The sequence below is a fragment of the Meles meles genome, chromosome 4, assembly GCF_922984935.1.
Source record: "Meles meles chromosome 4, mMelMel3.1 paternal haplotype, whole genome shotgun sequence".
Lineage (NCBI taxonomy): Eukaryota > Metazoa > Chordata > Mammalia > Carnivora > Mustelidae > Meles > Meles meles.
Window position 1 is genome coordinate 55307014 of NC_060069.1, and position 17502 is coordinate 55324515.

The 17502-nt window shown below is 47.7% G+C and overlaps 1 protein-coding gene across 6 annotated transcripts in view; it reads left to right on the forward strand.

The window, feature by feature from the left end:
• ABCC5 (ATP binding cassette subfamily C member 5) overlaps window positions 1–17502 on the forward strand; it is a 168479-nt gene that overhangs the window by 129055 nt on the left and 21922 nt on the right. For all 6 annotated transcript variants that reach the window (XM_046003380.1, XM_046003379.1, XM_046003378.1 and 3 more), the window contains 11 exons: window positions 1326–1450; window positions 1573–1645; window positions 3524–3727; window positions 4617–4760; window positions 8178–8280; window positions 11290–11474; window positions 11861–12007; window positions 12300–12429; window positions 13828–13981; window positions 14067–14195; window positions 17110–17296. In XM_046003380.1, the coding sequence (XP_045859336.1) occupies window positions 1326–1450; window positions 1573–1645; window positions 3524–3727; window positions 4617–4760; window positions 8178–8280; window positions 11290–11474; window positions 11861–12007; window positions 12300–12429; window positions 13828–13981; window positions 14067–14195; window positions 17110–17296 (1581 nt within the window). The remainder of the gene's footprint in view (window positions 1–1325; window positions 1451–1572; window positions 1646–3523; window positions 3728–4616; window positions 4761–8177; window positions 8281–11289; window positions 11475–11860; window positions 12008–12299; window positions 12430–13827; window positions 13982–14066; window positions 14196–17109; window positions 17297–17502) is intronic.

Genomic DNA, 17502 nt, shown 5'->3' on the forward strand with positions numbered 1-17502 from the left:
GTACCATGTCGCTGTCACAGTTGGTGGAGGGTGGCTCTCCTCGTGAGCAGTGATCCCCAGTATGGTCTGAGGAAGGCCTGCTCCCAAATCATCTGGAGCCACAGCCCTGCCCCCTACCCCCCCACTGCTTTGTGAGAGTGTCCTTTGGTTGGACTCAGCCCTTGGTCTTTGCAGACAGCCAAAACCTCCTAGGACTCTGATCATTTCTGGGTCAGAACAGGGGAAATGAAGGGGGAGGTGGTACTGAGTGGGTGATGGTTAGGGTGAAGACAGAGTGGGACTCTGCTTCGAGGCCACATCCTGACAGCGATCTCTCTGACAAGGAGGCTGGTAATGCTGGTGGGCCCGACTTCTTGGGAGTTTCGCTCCTTGTTGGCTTTCTGCAGTGTCGCTGTTCATGCCGCAGCAGCTAGAAGAGTCGAGTTTCTGCAGGAGACCCTCCGTGGGTTTCTGAATGCTTTGGGTGCAGATAGGGGGCCGACCAGTTTGTGGGAAGTTGGTACCACTGTAGTGGTGGGTGCACCCATGTACGTACACTGTGTGCTAACGGTGTTGGAGAGGACAAGCTTGGATGTGCAGGCTGGGTAACTAAACTTTGTTTCAAGCTAGAACATTCCTGACCCAGGACCAACGTCTACTGTCAGTCCCAAAAGGAACCCTGAAAGAGGACAAAAAGCATAAATCGTATCAGTCACTGTGGCTGAAAACACAGTTCGAAGCACGGGGCTCATTGCTCAGTCTCTTCCTGTTGAACAAGAAGGTCCATCCTCATTAAATGGATACTCTGTAATCGTAGTTGATGTCTAACGATTTTCTTCCCCTTTGGTCCTCATTTTACAGAAGCAGCTGCTTCAACCAACAGCCTGGATTAATTAATTCTATAGATGAACTGCGGCAGGAACTAGCTCTAAATCCTTGTAGCACCCTCCCCAAGGGACTTCTGAGAGAGCCTTTCGCTCCAGTCCTTCCCTTAGTTAAAAGAGTTTGCAATTAGGAAGAAGGGGTAGCTTATGGGTTGCTGAATGACGTGTTTGTTCGCTCCAGTCATAGATTACGCGGGATTCCCATCACACGTAAGCAAGGAGAGCTTTTATTTTCTTTGCTGCTATAGCTCGCTGTGGAACACATGCAAGGTCAGGATTCAGGTCCAAAAAGCATCCAAGGGTGCAGCGTTGGTGGTATAGTGGTGAGCATAGCTGCCTTCCAAAAAGCATCCAAGGAAATTCCCCAATCTTCGAACTCCGTTGTGGAATTGTGGGGGGTTCTGTTGGCTTAGGGTGTTGGTTTTGCATCATGATGCCATTGGATGGTGTCTGTCTCCCTAGATGACACTTCTAGAGGGCAGCATTGCAGTCAGTGGAACCTTCGCTTATGTGGCCCAGCAGGCCTGGATCCTCAATGCCACTCTGAGAGACAACATCCTCTTTGGGAAGGAATTTGATGAAGAAAGGCAAGGAATGTTTGGTTTCTGTCATGCTTTTCGTCTTGGCCATGTGAGACGCAAGGCAGCCCACGTCAGCAGGCTCTACTTGCAACCAGGTCCCTGATGCCACGTCTCTTTATGTCCCTCAGATACAACTCTGTGCTGAACAGCTGCTGCCTGAGGCCCGACCTGGCCATTCTTCCCAACAGTGACCTGACTGAGGTACAGACCTTCTGCCCCTGGTGGGGCAGTGTGTTGAGCGGAGAGGATTCTGGAAGATGGGTGGCAGGCCGGTGCCAGAGCCACCTCCTAGTAATGTGTCTTAAATGTGGGAGCGGCTACACAGGGAGTTTAGCTTTCGTTGGGACTTTGCGTTCAGAAAGCTCTTGTTCCTTAAGGCAAGGTTATCAACACTACTTGTTTTAAGCGTATAAATATTTCTCATGTCATGTGGATTTTTTTTTTTTTTTTTTGAAAGGGAGAGTGTATGTGAATGTGTGTGCACGTGGTGGGGGTGCGGGGAGAGATGGAGGGAGAGGGGGAAAGAGAGAATCTTATGCTCCACGCTCAGTGCAGAGCCGGACACAGGGCTTGACCTCACCACCCTGAGATCATGCATGCCCTGCGCCCAAATCAAGGGTGGCACGCTTAACCGACTGAGCCACCCAGGCACCCTCTATGTCATGTGGATTTTAAACGAAATGCCATTGTTGGTTCAGAGTCAGTGTTCTCTATACTATTTTAAAAACCATAAGTCAAGTATGTGCTTGTTGAGGTTCTTCTCTGAACTTCATTCTGCCAGGCAACCTCCTTACTCATAACACAGTTTGTAAGTAGCCCTCTTCAATTAGAAAGAGAGAGGAGTTAGCACAAAACCTCTTTCTTTGGCTCTCTGCCCCAGAGCAGTTTGCAGAGGGGTGTCTTTGGCGCTGGCTTGTGTTCTTTGGTGTGGACACTTGTTTCCCATGACCTGCCCTGAAGGTCTCCGGAGCTGGCATTTTATCCAGTTGATTTCAGTTAAATCCTTCAAACCAGATTTGGTACATGGTGTCATTAGTTCACTGGTTCTCAAATTTAGTCCCTAGACCCGTAGTGGATCAGCACCAACTGTGTTATTGGGAGCTGGTTAGCGATACAGATTCTTGGGCTTCACCCCACACCTACGAAGTCAGAAACTCTAGGGGCAGGGCCCGACCATCTCTTTCAGCAAGCCTTGCAGGGAATCCTGATACATGCTCCAATTTGAAAACTCTAAATTCAATGAATTTTTTTTAAGGGCAAGTTCTTTCTTCTGTTTTTTACTTACACAGCCAGTTACCATTTGACAATTGATTTATTCCTGTGTTCATTTAGTAACATTTACCAGAGGCTTGTCATGTGCCAGCTCCATGTGTAGAAGCTTCTGGGCACTGGGAGTATAAAGGAATCAGATAATGATCTGTGCCCTTAAAAAGCTTACAGTTGACAAATAACTATCAAATAAGCTGATAAAAGCTTTCAAAACTTAAAAAAAAATTTTTTTTTAAAGAGTCCTCTTTCTTTTGGGCAGTAGTAGAGATGGGGGTGGGGGAGGTCTCACAGAGGCAAGGGTGCTGGAGCCGAGCAGATACAGTACAGAAAAGGCATGACAGTAGGATGAGGATTTATAATGGACACACAATTCAAAATGGCATAGATGCCAGCAAGCGGAAGAGAGGTTGTTTGGCAGTGGAGGCTGAGAGCTGCTGCAGAGCCAGGTGGCAAGTGCCTGCTTTCTATGACATGTTGGCTTGGGTTTTCTTTTGTAGGGCTCTTGAAAGAGAGTTTTAAGCGAGGGTGGGACATGGTCAGCTTCGCTCTTTGGAAAGATCTTTCTGCCCCCAGAGAATGGATTGTAATGCTATGTCAAGGGGGAGTTCTGGAAGAGGCAGAGTTGTCTTCCTCTGGGCTGGCACAGTTCCAGCGTGGGCCCTGGAGGGTCAGAGTGGCACGTCTTCTAGGGGGGGATTTCAGTAGAAGGAGCGGGTTTGGGTAGAGCCGAGGAGCAGTGACCGGAGGGATCGCTGAGCTTGGTGCTGGACTTGAACGGGAGGCTTCCCTGTGCTTTCTGGTCTCCTGTAGATTGGCGAGCGAGGAGCAAACCTGAGTGGTGGGCAACGCCAAAGGATCAGCCTGGCCCGGGCCTTGTACAGTGACCGGGACATCTATATCCTGGATGACCCACTCAGTGCCTTAGATGCCCACGTGGGCAACCACATCTTCAACAGTGCTATCCAGAAACACCTCAAGTCCAAGACGGTTCTGTTTGTCACCCACCAGTTACAGGTATGTGGCGTTCTTCCCCAGGCTGCCCACCTCGGCTTAGGAAATCAGAAACAGGGAAGTGGGCTTGGTTCAGATCCCTCAGTGGAACTCCTTAGAGCTTCCTGGAATCATCAGTGTTTATTTCCTCAGCAAATAGCCCCCGGTCCCCTCTACCAATAAAGCTCCTCATACCGATGTACCAGATGGCCATCTGAATTAGAGATCCTTGGAGCCTGTTAGCTTTTGCATATAAATCAGTAAGTAAAAGGGCTGAGAGGAGTAGGCTGCAACTGGAGTTTGGGCAGAGGGAGTTTGGAAAGCATCGTGTTAGTATCTATATGCAAGTGGGAGCTGTTGAAGGAAAACAAGCTCTTTTCCCTCTGCCATGCCAAGACAAGCAGCCACTTGGGAGAGCAGCTCCAGGGTGTTGCTGTCGGCTTTGCATATGTTGTCAGGTCTAGGGAGCTCATCCCCCATCCTGCCGCAGAAAATCTGTAACCGTGTGCTTCTGGGCACGGCAAAGGGGTGCGAAGTTTAGTGCGAGTCTCGCATGGCTCTGTCGACAGATCTGTGTCAAAAACCGGAGGTGATACTCTTTGAACCGCATCACAAGGCGCAGTAAACTAAAGCAGGGCTTTCTCGCTCTTGGCACTATTGCCGTTTGGGGCCAGATGGCTGTTTGTTGTGGGGGGCTGTCCTGTCCATTGCTGGCCTCCATCCACTAGATGACAGTGGCCCCCAGCCCCCATTGTAGCAACCGAAAAGGGCTCCAGAGTGTGCCAGAAGTGCCCTGGGAGGCTCAGTTGACTCCAGATGAGAACCCCTGAAGCGGGGAGTGGTGGGGAGGCGGGTGTTGAATGTGTTTGCACCACTCTCTGCAATACCGCGTCATCCCTGGCTTTGTCTCCAGTACCTGGCGGATTGCGATGAAGTGATCTTCATGAAGGAGGGCTGTATTACAGAAAGAGGCACCCACGAGGAACTGATGAACTTGAATGGTGATTATGCTACCATCTTTAACAACCTGTTGCTGGGAGAGACACCCCCGGTTGAGGTAAGATTCACATGGTGTTTGTGGGCATCTCCTCTTTTCTTTTTTTTTTTTTTTTTAAAGATTTTATTTATTTACCTGACAGAGAGAGATCACAAGTAGGCAGAGAGGCAGGCAGAGAGAGAGAGGAGGAAGCAGGCTCCCGCTGAGCAGAGAGCCCGATGCGGGGCTTGATCCCAGGACCCTGGGATCATGACCCGAGCCAAAGGCAGAGGCTTTAACCCACTGAGCCACCCAGGCACCCTGTTAGGCATCTCCTCTTTTCTAGCAAGGGAGACGTGACTAGAGCCAGTGATGGAGAGATCTCAGCTGAACTCCGTGTCCGTGTCTCATCGGCAGGGGCTCTGTTTTCTGGTGACTAAACCCCCATGCTTTAGCTCCCATGCTGGTGCTGCTATACAAGAGCAGGATGATGGGGCTGGTGGGCCGGTGGTTTCTGCCATTGAGAACTTACTAGTGAAGCAATGACAGGGAGAAGGATTTGGGCTCAGTGTGTGCTGTTGTTCATTCGTAACTGAGCTTCCTAAACTGTGATTCCTGAATGAAAATTAGGAAGCTTCTTTTTAAATAAACAAGTGAATAAGGAGTGGTGGGGAGAGAAATATTGCATATATTTGGAAATGATCCCTGATGCCTTGGCTGCCTACTTTGGCCCTCATTAGCTGACATCTACTGTGTCCCAGTTACTGGGTTGGACACGTCATAGGTGTCATCCCATGTAGTCATCTTAACGGAGCTCTGTAGCAAAGTAGGATTATCCCCCACTTTTATAGCTGAGGCATTGGAAGATCAGAAACCTTAAGAGCTCACAGTCAAGGGTGGTTTGACGTCACCGTGCTCCTTCAGCCTCACTATCCCACCTCCTGTGGCAACACAGAAAGATGGCGGCTTTCCATGGCTTTCCTCTGGGCTTCAGGTTAGGCCAAAATGGGCTGTTTAGATAGAGCTAGCCAAAGAGGTTGTTTTCCTTCTTGTCACCCTGCTCTCATTTTGAGCTCCTTATTCTGTGGTCACCTGGGATTGTAGGGGCACACTCATGCACTCAGCCGGGTTAAAGGCTACTTCTTAGCTACCAGGTCATTTGATGTCTGCACAAGATCAAAGCAGAGTTACTGGGACCTTTCACAAACAGTACGACTCGTGACCAGTGTGTTTAGACCTCTGGGAATAACGAGCATTCCAGAGAGTCACCAGCAATGTCCACAGAGATGCCTGAATCCACATGTGGATTTCATGATCTCTCCCTCTGACTCTCAGGGTGCTTTGGACTCTTCAGAAGTTTTCCTCCTCACTGTAGACGTGGAGGGGGGAAATGAGAGGGAGAGAAGTTAAATTAGGAAATATCCGAGGAGCAAAAGAATATTGAGAGTCGGTGGACTGCGGCAGAGAGCACACCTTAGGAATGTCACTTAACTTTCCCCGAGCTTCAGTTCCCTCATCTTAAAAATGGGGGTGGCAGGGTGCCTGGGTGGCTCAGTCGGTTAAGCATCTGCCTTCAGCTCAGGTCGTGATCCTGGAGTGCTGGGATCAAGTCCCGCATTGGACTCTCTGCTTAGCGGGTGGTCTGCTTCTCCCTCTGAACACCCCCCTCTCATGATCACTGGCTCTCGTTCTCTCTCTCTCAGATAAATAAATAAAATCTTTTTTAAAAATGGGGATGACACCTGTTTCTTAGAGTTGTTGCATCAGTTAAATGAAATAATATGTAATCTTACCTTAGTGAGTGGTCAGCAAATTATCATTTTCTCTTTAGTGCATTTATTCACACACAACAGTGAATACAAAACTTAGAGCCCCATCTTGTGTTCTGTCATGACTTTAAATTTTACATTGTTTTCTGTTTTTTTATTTTTCACTGTCAGTTTAAAAAGTCTAGTTGAGGAGCAGGCTGGGATCATGAGGCTGACAACGACATAGAATTAAATGTAGTAAGCTCAGGACGCCTGACTGACTTAGTAGAGTACAGGACTGTTGATCTCAAGGTTGTAGGCTTGTTTTGTTTTTTAAAGATTTATTTATTTGAGGGGCGCCTGGGTGGCTCAGTGGGTTAAGCCGCTGCCTTCGGCTCAGGTCATGATCTCAGGGTCCTGGGATCGAGTCCCACATCCGGCTCTCTGCTCGGCAGGGAGCCTGCTTCCCTCTCTCTCTCTCTGCCTATGTGTGATCTCTCTCTCTCGCTGTCAAATAAATAAATAAAATCTTTAAAAAAAAAAAAAAAAAAGATTTATTTATTTGAGAGAGAGAGAGAGTGCAGAGGGAAAGGGAGAGAGAATCCCAAGCAGAGTCCCCACGGAGCACAGAGCCCAACTCGGGGTTTGATTCCATGACGCTGAGATCATGACCTAAGTGGAAACCAAGAGTCAGATGCTCAGTTGACTATGCTACCTAGGCACCTTGGGGTTATAGGTTTGAACCCCACATTGGGTGTAGAGATTACTTAAAAGTAAAATCTTTTAAGAAATAAATGTGAACTATATTAAGGGAATTTTCTATATAAAGATAATAAGAAGAACTTCAGAAGGGGAGCATGTGGCCTCAGTTATCTCAGGTTCAATCTGGTGAATGTTTATGAAGTCCTTTTATGCCCTATTGTGGGCAGTGCTTGGTGCTAGACCTGGTATTGGTTACCACCATGAGTCAGATGTCATCTCATCCTTGAGGGACTCTTGGTCTCCTAGGGAAGACTGATGCTCTTACGCTCTTACAGGGAACTGTAACACCAGGTCACATTTGCAGCAACATGCTATCACAGAGTCCTAACCCAGTGCCTGGGACAACAGGGGAAGCTATGAATTCATCCTACAGGAGTCTAAGTTGCCTCAGGAAGGATTTAAGATTTGACTCCCCCTGAATGGGGAACAACTGTAACTGAGTTAGGGTGAGGGGAGGGGCATTCCAAGTGAAGAACCACGGTGGACAGAAGCCCAGAAGTGGGGAATGGCAGTGTGGTGTGAGGAATGGTGTGAAATCCAGTGTGGCTGGAGAGTAGAAGCCACGGGAATAGGAGAGGAACATGTGGAGGTAGGCTAGGGCCAGAATGTGGAGGTTTTGCAAAACCAGGCTGACTTTTGAGTGTATCCTGTGGTAGCAGTGGGAAATGGTCAGATGTATGATTGGATTTAGTGATGTGGAGATCAGAGATGAGAGGAAAGGAAATGACCCCAGCCCTAATACTTCGGGCAAGTTGGAGGGGAGGAGAGCATTGGGGAGAGCAATGTCAATGGAATAACAGGATCGGAACCCAGCTCTCAAGGGCTGAAGGACTTAAGGAAGCACAAGAAAGTGGCCCTTTTAAGAGATTGGGTGTATCTCTTCTCAAGAATAGCAGCAGCTTGAAGATGACTCTCCAGTATGTCCTGTGGACATTGGTCTGAATGGCCATATTGTAACCGGTGACACTTTTTTTTTTTTTAATATTAGATTAATTCGAAAAAAGAAACCAGCGGTTCACAGAAGAAATCACAAGACAAAGGTCCTAAAACAGGATCAGTAAAGAAGGAGAAAGCAGTGAAGCCAGAGGAAGGTAATGACCTTTTATGAGATTTTAGATTTATCATTAAAGTTTATCGGAAAGTATGCCAAGTGGTAATTCATAATGTTTAACAGCATTGTGTGTTGTGGAGTCTCTGGCCTTGTGTTTCTGGAATAACAAATTCTTGTATAATATTGGGAGATCATGAGGCCCCTTCTGTTTGCTTAAACCGACCAAAGCAGTTAAGAATGACCTTTATTTAATATTTTGCCTTCTCTGTGCACTGTGGGTCGAGTCTGTGATCATAGCTGAGTCATCTTGAGTAAGGATAAATGGAATGATGGGTAGAGGTACACCCATCGTCCTGTGAGTCACCTCTGCTCTTTATTTATTTATTTTTTTAAAGATTTTATTTCAGAGAGAGAAAGAGAAAGAGAGAAAGCCTGCGTGAGGGAGGGGAGTGCCCCTCACCTCTGCTGTTTAAACATCAGTGTCTACCTTTGGCTTAGGTCATGATCCCGGAATCCTGGGATCAGGCCCTGCATCAGGCTTCCTGCTCAGCGGGGAGTCTGCTGCTGCCACTCCCTCTGCCCTCCACTCCCCTCTCACCCCCCTGCCCCCCGTCACCCCCTTGCCTCCCCCCCCTGCTCTCTCTCTCAAATAAATAAATAAAATCTTAAAAAATAAAAGTCAGTGCCAGCCTATGGCTGGTTTAGTCAATAGAGCATGCGACTCTTGATCTCAGGGTTGTGAGTTCAAGCCCCACGTCGGGGGTAGAGATCACTTAAAAATAAAAATCTTGGAGCGCCTGGGTGGCTCAGTGGGTTAAGCCTCTGCCTTTGGCTCAGGTCATGGTCTTAGGGACCTGGGATGGAGCCCCGCATTGGGCTCTCTGCTCAGCGGGGAGCCTGCTCCCCACCCCACCCCCGCCTGCCTCTCTGCCTACTTGTGATCTCTCTCTGTCAAATAAATAAAATCTTTAAAAAAACAAAAGTAAATTAAAAAAGCAAAAATCTTAAAAATAAAACAGAAGTCAGTGCCCGTCCGGGCAGAGATGTTCTGGCACCAGCAGTGCCCCATCTTCAGTGGCTCCCTTGTTAGCATGATACCCTCCTGGCTTTTCCTGATGAGGCCGTAGCTGGGCCGGGCTGAAGAGGTACAGCACAGGTTTTTCCTGCCTAGCTTTCACCGGCCAGAGATCTGGCTCCAGGTTTCTTAAATCCTTTATCTTACCAACTAAGGCAAGTATTGAGACTTAGGAAAACTATTTATAATGCCTCAGGCATTTTCACCTCTGTGATTTTTGGCTGCGGGGATCAGTTTCCTGGAGGGAAAGAACAAAGAGCACAGCCCTGCGGTGAAGCTCTCTTTTGTGAGGTCACCTCACGTCAGGACTTTGGCCCGGGGCCTGTCTTCACTTCCTTGTTCTTGAAACCGCACAGTTGTTTGGTGGGAGCAGTTGACCCTCCTGATTTACCGCACACCCCAGCTCTCCTTCCTTTCCGTAAACTGGGCAGGAGACTCTGAATTGGGTGTGACTTGAGATACCTGTACACCAGCAGAACAGCCCAGAAGGCTGAGTCATCTGAGTCCCTGGCACCGGCAGTAGAGAACCCTGAGGGAATGTTTGTTCTCATCCACAGAGCCCCGACCTGGATACTCACAAGTCTTCAAGTCCTCCAGGCACGTGAGGCTCGCTCCAAGATAATTGGACGTTGCCCGAGATACAGAGACTCTGGCTTTTTGGAGGACTGTTTCTTTGTATTAGTCCGTTAGCCTCAGTCACCTGACCACCACGCCCCCCCCTCCAACCTAGGGAGCTCTCAGGAGGTACCCTTGAGCCTTTCTCTCCTCCTCAGCCAGTCAACATGGCCTACTGAATTTACCTCTGAACCTCCAACCCCAGGGCCACGACCCTGGTTCTAGCCCCACCATCGTGCAGCTAGAGTGTTAGGGATGCATCTTTTTAAATCTGTCCCGCATGCAGACAGCTGAGAGGTCTAGTTAAAAATGGGAGACCCACCAACTCGCTTTCCTGCGGGAAGTCTTTCAGGGCCTCCCATTTCATAGCAGTGTTTCCTCATCTTGGTCCTGATAGCACACGCGTAGAAAATGCCATTAGTGTACGGGGCACTGAGATGCGTGGACGAGACTTCTCCTCTGACCATCCAGAGATCTGTAGTCTGGGATTCAAACCTCCGCACCCACGTGAAGTTCTTGTCTGAAGGATGAGGTTTAGATGCCTTTGTTCTCTGACCATGGCCTCTGTAGTCAACCGTGTCTCCTGGCGCCTGTTAGGTACACTTACTACTGGTCTGGCCTTGCTGAACTGGCTAGCTGTTTTCCCACTTTTGGGCCGGTACCCACCTTTTCCCCACCGGGTCAGAGCCGGCGTACCTTTTGAGACCATACAGAGAGCAGAAAGTCTTCTCTGAAACTGCTCCCCCAAGAGGTTAGGTACTGGGACGCCTGGGTGGTTCAGTTGGTTAAGCGGCTGCCTTCAGCTCAGGTCATGATCCCAGCGTCCTGGGATCGAGGCCCACAACGGGCTCCGTGCTCGGCGGGGAGCCTGCTTCTCTCTCTGTCTCTGCCTGCCATTCTGTCTGCCTGTGCTTGCTCTTGCTCTCTCTCTCTCTCTCTGACAAATAAATAAAATCTTAAAAAAAAAAAAAAAAAAAGAGGCTAGGTACTACTGGGTGTTCCCATGCTGCCTTGCATACATCTCCAGCATAGTATTTTAGCATATTTTATTGCCATTATGTGTTTATTTTATCTGTGTGTCCTGCCAAGCTGCAGAAGGACCCTCCATCAGACCGTAGGGCAAGGACATGGTCTTAACGGTCTTTGCTGCTCCAGGGCCTCATCCTGGGCCCAGGGCATAGTGGTGCTTAGTAAATGTTCAGTGGAAGAATATTCTAGTAAGGATGAAAGAATTCTAAGATAGACCCATGCGAAACTATAGGTTTTCTTTGATTTTGCGCTTCTGTAGGTGACTTCGTTTTGGAAAAGTAGCTCTTTCCTACTGAGTTCATGTTTCTGTTTTGTTTTTTCCTTACCTAGGGCAGCTGGTGCAACTGGAAGAGAAGGGGCAGGGTTCAGTGCCCTGGTCAGTGTATGGTGTCTACATCCAGGCCGCGGGGGGCCCCTTGGCTTTCCTGGTCATCATATCCCTTTTCATGTTGAATGTGGGCAGCACTGCCTTCAGCAATTGGTGGTTGAGTTACTGGATCAAGCAAGGAAGTGGGGTAAGGTTCCTTGTTAATAGGAAAATTGTATGTCTCAGGATGTGGCTGTTTCTTTGTATTCTCTGCCTCTTCTTGGGGAAACTGCTCTAATTCTGGCTGGAAAGAACTCATGAGTGGGGATTACCCAGGATGAAAAAATGAGCCCCTCACGTGGCCTCAGAGGATAGCTGATCCCTGACTGACTCACGTTAGCAGCAGGACACCTGCAGGCCGTCTGCCCTTCTCCACTAGAAAAGAGAGAAGTGGGGGGCAAAGCCTGCCTTTTGTTCACCACAGCCAGGCCCCACGGCCATTGTCCTGCCCCTCCTTGGAGCTGAGAATGACCCCAGAAGGAGTTCTTGGCTGTCCTTAGGAGTCCTGCCTCACAGAACCTTGCCTCCAAACAGAACACCACAGTGACACATGGGAACAAGACGTCTGTGAGTGGCAGCATGAAGGACAACCCTCTCATGCAGTACTATGCCAGCATCTACGCCCTCTCCATGGCCGTCATGCTGATCCTGAAAGCCATTCGAGGAGTTGTCTTCGTCAAGGTACGCAGCGGTGGCTTCTGTGTCTACTCTCCCTAGTGACTGTGGTCAGCCTCTCTCAGATTAATTCGGAGCAGGGGAGCCCCTCTGAAGCAGGACAGCCCTAGCTGAAATGACCTGTATCCCCTTAGCCTCAGCCTCTTCTGAGTCCCCACCTCTTGCTTCCGCAAACGTTTGCCCTTCTCCAGCTTTGCGAGGGCATGTCCCCTGGAGCTGTGACCTGGATAGACAGGAGCTGAGTCTGCGGGAGTCCCTGGGTCTCTGGGCCCTGATCACTTTGTCCTCTACTCCTCAGGGCACACTGCGAGCCTCCTCCCGGCTCCATGACGAACTTTTCCGAAGGATCCTTCGAAGCCCTATGAAGTTTTTTGACACCACTCCCACGGGGAGGATTCTCAACAGGTTTTCCAAAGACATGGATGAAGGTATTTCTCACGGCTTCATCTGTGTGCTTGGCCACAAGCTGCAGCTTCCTGTGCTCCGCAGCCTTCTAGATGACTCTCCGGGCATGCCCATCTGTCCATCCTTACGTTCTGCTGGGGGCCACACCAGGACCAGTTTAGTTTTAGACTCTTCTCCAGGTTGCAGCTAGTACTTGGGCTAAGGACCCACCTGATTTTTTTCACCCGTCATCTAAGTTCTCATCTGCCCTCACTTAAGCTGAAAACAAGTCCAGAGGCTCGAGTTGGCATAAATACTTTGGACGGGAGGATCTGAGATTCCAAAACATGTTTACTTTGGGGGGTAGCACGTTGGCCTCTGGACACTTAAAACCTCTGGCAGGTTTTCTGGGTGCCACATGGGCTGTGCCAGCATCAGAACTCAGCTCCTTCTCATAGCCCCGAATAATAGTGATGGCCCCTGACATTTACCATGGCACATGGACATTTGCCATGTGCCAGAGGTTCTAGATACATTATCCTTATCCTCACCAGAGCCCTGTGGGATGGGTCATTGATTGACCCACTGAATACAGGGAAAAGCTGATGTCCAGAAAGATTAAATAACCTGCCCAAGAGTACACAGCTATTAGATAACAAAACTGGGAACTGAGCCCAGATCTTTTCAGCCTCGAGCTAATGTTTTTAACTATCACCGTGGGAGACCTCCAGAGGCATTTGTTTAGATGCTGATAAAGCCAGTGTAAAGCTGTGGCGGGGGTAACAGGGATCGGAACCATCACTGATACACAGAACTAATGTGTGTACACACACACACACACACACACACACGGTTGTGCAAATAAATGGAGAAAAGGTGGAAAGAAAAAAATCAGTGCATCAACATGTCTGGGATTTTCATGAAAATAATTTAGCCAAAAAAAAAAAAAACCAGGGGGAGGTGGAGAATGAGGAGATAGTCCAGAGGAAATGAAGAAAATGTTCGTAACTTTTGAAGGTTCTACGCTCTTCTTTTAATTTTTGTGTATGTTTAAATTTTTCCATAGTAAAAACTTTCTCAAATGTTAGCAGCAGTTTATCGGTATTGGTAAGACTAAAGATTATGTTTCCTTCTTGCATATTTGTTTTCCAAATACTTTACAACAAACATATATTACTTTTAAAGAGAAAATTGTTTAAAGGAGTTGGGTTGCCTCCTAAACCCAGGAGAGGGCCTGGGGGAGAAAGATCATTTAGATTTCCTTGGGACAGGAAGAATTAGATCAACCAGGTTTCTAGATTTTTCTCTGCTCTGAAAGACAACACACACAGTTCAGATAGAGAGTTTGTGGAACCTCTTTGTGTTTTTTAAAAACTGTGGTCTCATTTTTCCTGTGTGTAGATCCTAGCTGTCTGACATTTGTTCCCTTGTGGTTTCCCCAGTCGATGTACGCCTGCCATTCCAGGCCGAGATGTTCATTCAGAATGTCATCCTCGTGTTCTTCTGTGTTGGAATGATCGCTGGAGTTTTCCCGTGGTTCCTGGTGGCGGTGGGGCCCCTCTTCATCCTCTTTTCAGTTCTGCACATTGTCTCCAGGTAAACAAGAGATGTTCATGTCTTCCAGGGATGAAGCCAGGGTTGTCTGTCTACCGCTGTGACTCAGAACTCATTTTCTCTCTAGGGTCCTGATTCGAGAGCTGAAACGTCTGGACAATATCACACAGTCCCCTTTCCTCTCCCACATCACATCCAGCATACAGGGCCTTGCCACCATCCATGCCTACAACAAAGGGCAGGAATTTCTGCACAGGTCAGTGCTGATGGCGGCCGGAGGGTGCAAAGGGGAGTCAACATCCCAGCATTGAATAAGTCTAAGAGGCCCTTTAAGGCCAGAGTTGGAGATTGTAAAGCTCATTACCAAGAGTATTAGTGGTATAAGGGTCTCTGACTAAAATTCACTCACTTGCTGGAACTTCTTTCTAAGCAAATGAGAAGATGAAAACATAGGATTGGAGTCTATTGGCTTTGGGCGTGGTTGAAGGAGGTTTTCTTTTCTTTCTTTTTTTTTTTTTGGAACAATGATGGTCATTGACATTAGATTGATTTTAGCTGCTGAATATTATTTAGTTGAGAAATTTATGTACATAGTCATTGTGGAGATTTGTATTAACAAGATTGGAACTAACTTAAATGTCCTTCCAGAGAGAGCTGGGTATATAAGCTCTGGTCCACCCATATAGAATATTACGTGGACCTTAAAAAGAATGAGATGGGCCGCCTGGGTGGCTCAGTGGGTTAAGCATCTGACTCTTGATTTCGGCTCAGGTCAAAATCTCAGGGTTGTGAGATCGAGCCCTGCATTGATTGGGCTCTGTGCTCAATGGGGAGTCTGCTGGAGATTCTCTCCCTCTCCCACTGCCCCGACCTACCACTCGCACGCATGCTTTCTCTCTCAAATAGGTAGATCTTAAAAAAGAATGGGACAGTTCTGTAGGTACTGATATGGAATGATCTCTAAAATACATTTGTGAAAGAGCAAGGTACAAGGTGTATGTATGGTATGCTCCCTTTTACATATATGTTTGTACCTGTAACATTTAGAACATGTCTGAAAGGATACGCAGGAAGTACTAGTTGCCGCTGGAGAGGGGAACTGAATAGCTGTATGGGCAGGAGGGAAGCTGACTTCTATTGGTAAAACTTTTTATGCCATCTATATATTCTATCCTATGTGTATATTGTCTATTCCAAAAGCTAATTAATGTCTGTTCCAAAAATTAAGTAATCAATTTTAAAAAGAAAATCTGAATAGAAAGTTTAGTTTAGGGGTGCCTGGGTAGCTCAGTCAGTTGAGTGTCTGACTCTAGATTTGGGCTGAAGTCATAATCTTGAGACCAAGCCCCACGTCTGGCTCTGTGCTGGGCCTGGAGCCTGGTTGGGATTCTCTCTCCCTCTCCCTCTGTCCCTCCTCCCTCACCCCGACTTGCTCTCTCAATCTCCCCTCCCCCCCAAAAAAGGGCCTCAAAAGTTGAAAATAGAGTTACCCTATGACTCAAGCAATTTCTTTACTGGGTATTTACCCCAAAGATACAAATACAGTATTCTGAAGGGGAACCTGCACCCCAATGTTTATAGCAGCACTGTCCACAATAGCCAAACTATGGAAAGAGCCCAGATGTCTATCGAGAGATGAATGGATCAAGAAGATGTGGTATATACATACAATGGAATATTACTCAGCTATCAAAAAAAAAAGAAATCTTGCCATTTGCAACAACATGGATGGAACTAGAGGGTATTATGCTAAATGAAATAAGTCAGTCAGAAAAAGACAATTATATGATTTCACTCATATGTGGAATTTAAGAAATAAAACATGCATGTACGGGAAGAGAGAAAAAAAACAAGGTGAAATCAGAGGGAGACAAACCATGAGAGACTTTTGTTTTTTTAAGATTTTTATTTACTTAACACACAGAGAGATCATAAGTAAGCAGAGAGAGAGGAGGAAGCAGTCTCCCCACTGAGCAGAGAGCCTGATGTGGGGCTCCATCCCAGGACCCTGAGACCATGACCTGAGCTGAAGGCAGAGGCTTAACCCTCTGAGCCACCCAGGCCCCCCACCATGAGAGACTCTTAAACATAGGAGACAGACTGAGGGTTGCTGGAGGGGAGGTGGGTGGGGTAACAGGGTGATGGGCATTAAGGAAGGCACATGATGTAATGAGCACTGGATGTTATATGTAACTGATGAATCACTGAACTCTGCCTCTGAAACTAATGCATTTATATTAATAATCGAATTTAAATAAAAAAGAAAGGTTAAATAACTCAAAAATAATCCTCGCTCTAAGAGAAGAACAGTAAAACACACTCCATGCATATGTATGTACATACACACATACATTTAAGTGTATTGGAAAAAGTGCTGGGAGAAGATATGGCAGACTGTTAACCCTGAGTGGTGAGAATATGATATTTTCTTCTTTACTGCATTTCCTAAATTTTCTCAAAATATCTTATATAAAGAGGAAGAGCGATTTTTTTTTTTTTTAAACAAAGCACATTTACCTGGCAGGACTTCCTGTTCTGGAGTTCTAACTATATGTGTATGTGACACTCAGGCCTTTGGATGGGGTCTGATCCGCTCTCTAGGACCCCTGATGACAGTCATGTCTCCCTCCTTCAGTGGCAGAGGTTGTCCAGGTCTCTTTTGCTGTGGTTTTTGCTGTGGTTCTATGCTCCACAGCCTTGGAAATAAGCACCGTTTTGCCCAACAGCAGTGCGTCAGCAGACATTTTCTACCTCGCCATTTTCAGTCTGCGAATTTATCTTCCCAGGTCTGAGGGCATTTCTGCAGTTTGCCTGTGTAGCCTGTCTCCTTGAGGAAGGAACCCCTGACCTAAGACATTTTTCTAAAGCTTAGCCAACCTCTTGTTTGGTCTCCTTTCACTGTGCATTTCACTGTCGTTAACATATTTTTCCCTAACATCTTGGAACATGTTTCTTTGAAAGGGTAAAACTAGAAAACCCCAAGTCATCCTGTGTGCGGAGCCTGGAATACTCTGTAGTCCTTAGATTTCCGTATCCTCCTCCTAGTGACAGACAGGAAGTACTCATAAGTTGGCCCTCTGTCCGTAATTCCCACCAGAGCTGTGACGTCACCCACTCTCAGGGTGCTGTGGTACTTTGTTTGCCTGTCAGGTGTTCTGTCGCCCTCACAGGTACCAGGAGCTCCTGGATAACAACCAAGGTCCTTTCTTCCTGTTCACGTGTGCAATGCGGTGGCTGGCTGTGCGGCTGGACCTGATCAGCATTGCCCTGATCACCACCACCGGGCTGATGATCGTTCTCATGCACGGGCAGATTCCCCCCGCCTACTCGGGTCTTGCCATCTCCTACGCCGTCCAGGTCAGTCTCAGGGATGGACCTTATGCTCACTTGAGTCCTGTGCTGGCCAGGAGAGACATGGTAGGGGGCTCTGCCTCAGCCTTTGAGACTCCTAGCGCTTCTGCCCACCCGCCTTCTTAGTGACAGCCTGGACTTGACTGGGGCAGGGAAGATGGGAGAGAGGTACGAGTGGTATATAGGAACAAAGGGATTTAAGTCGGTTGCAC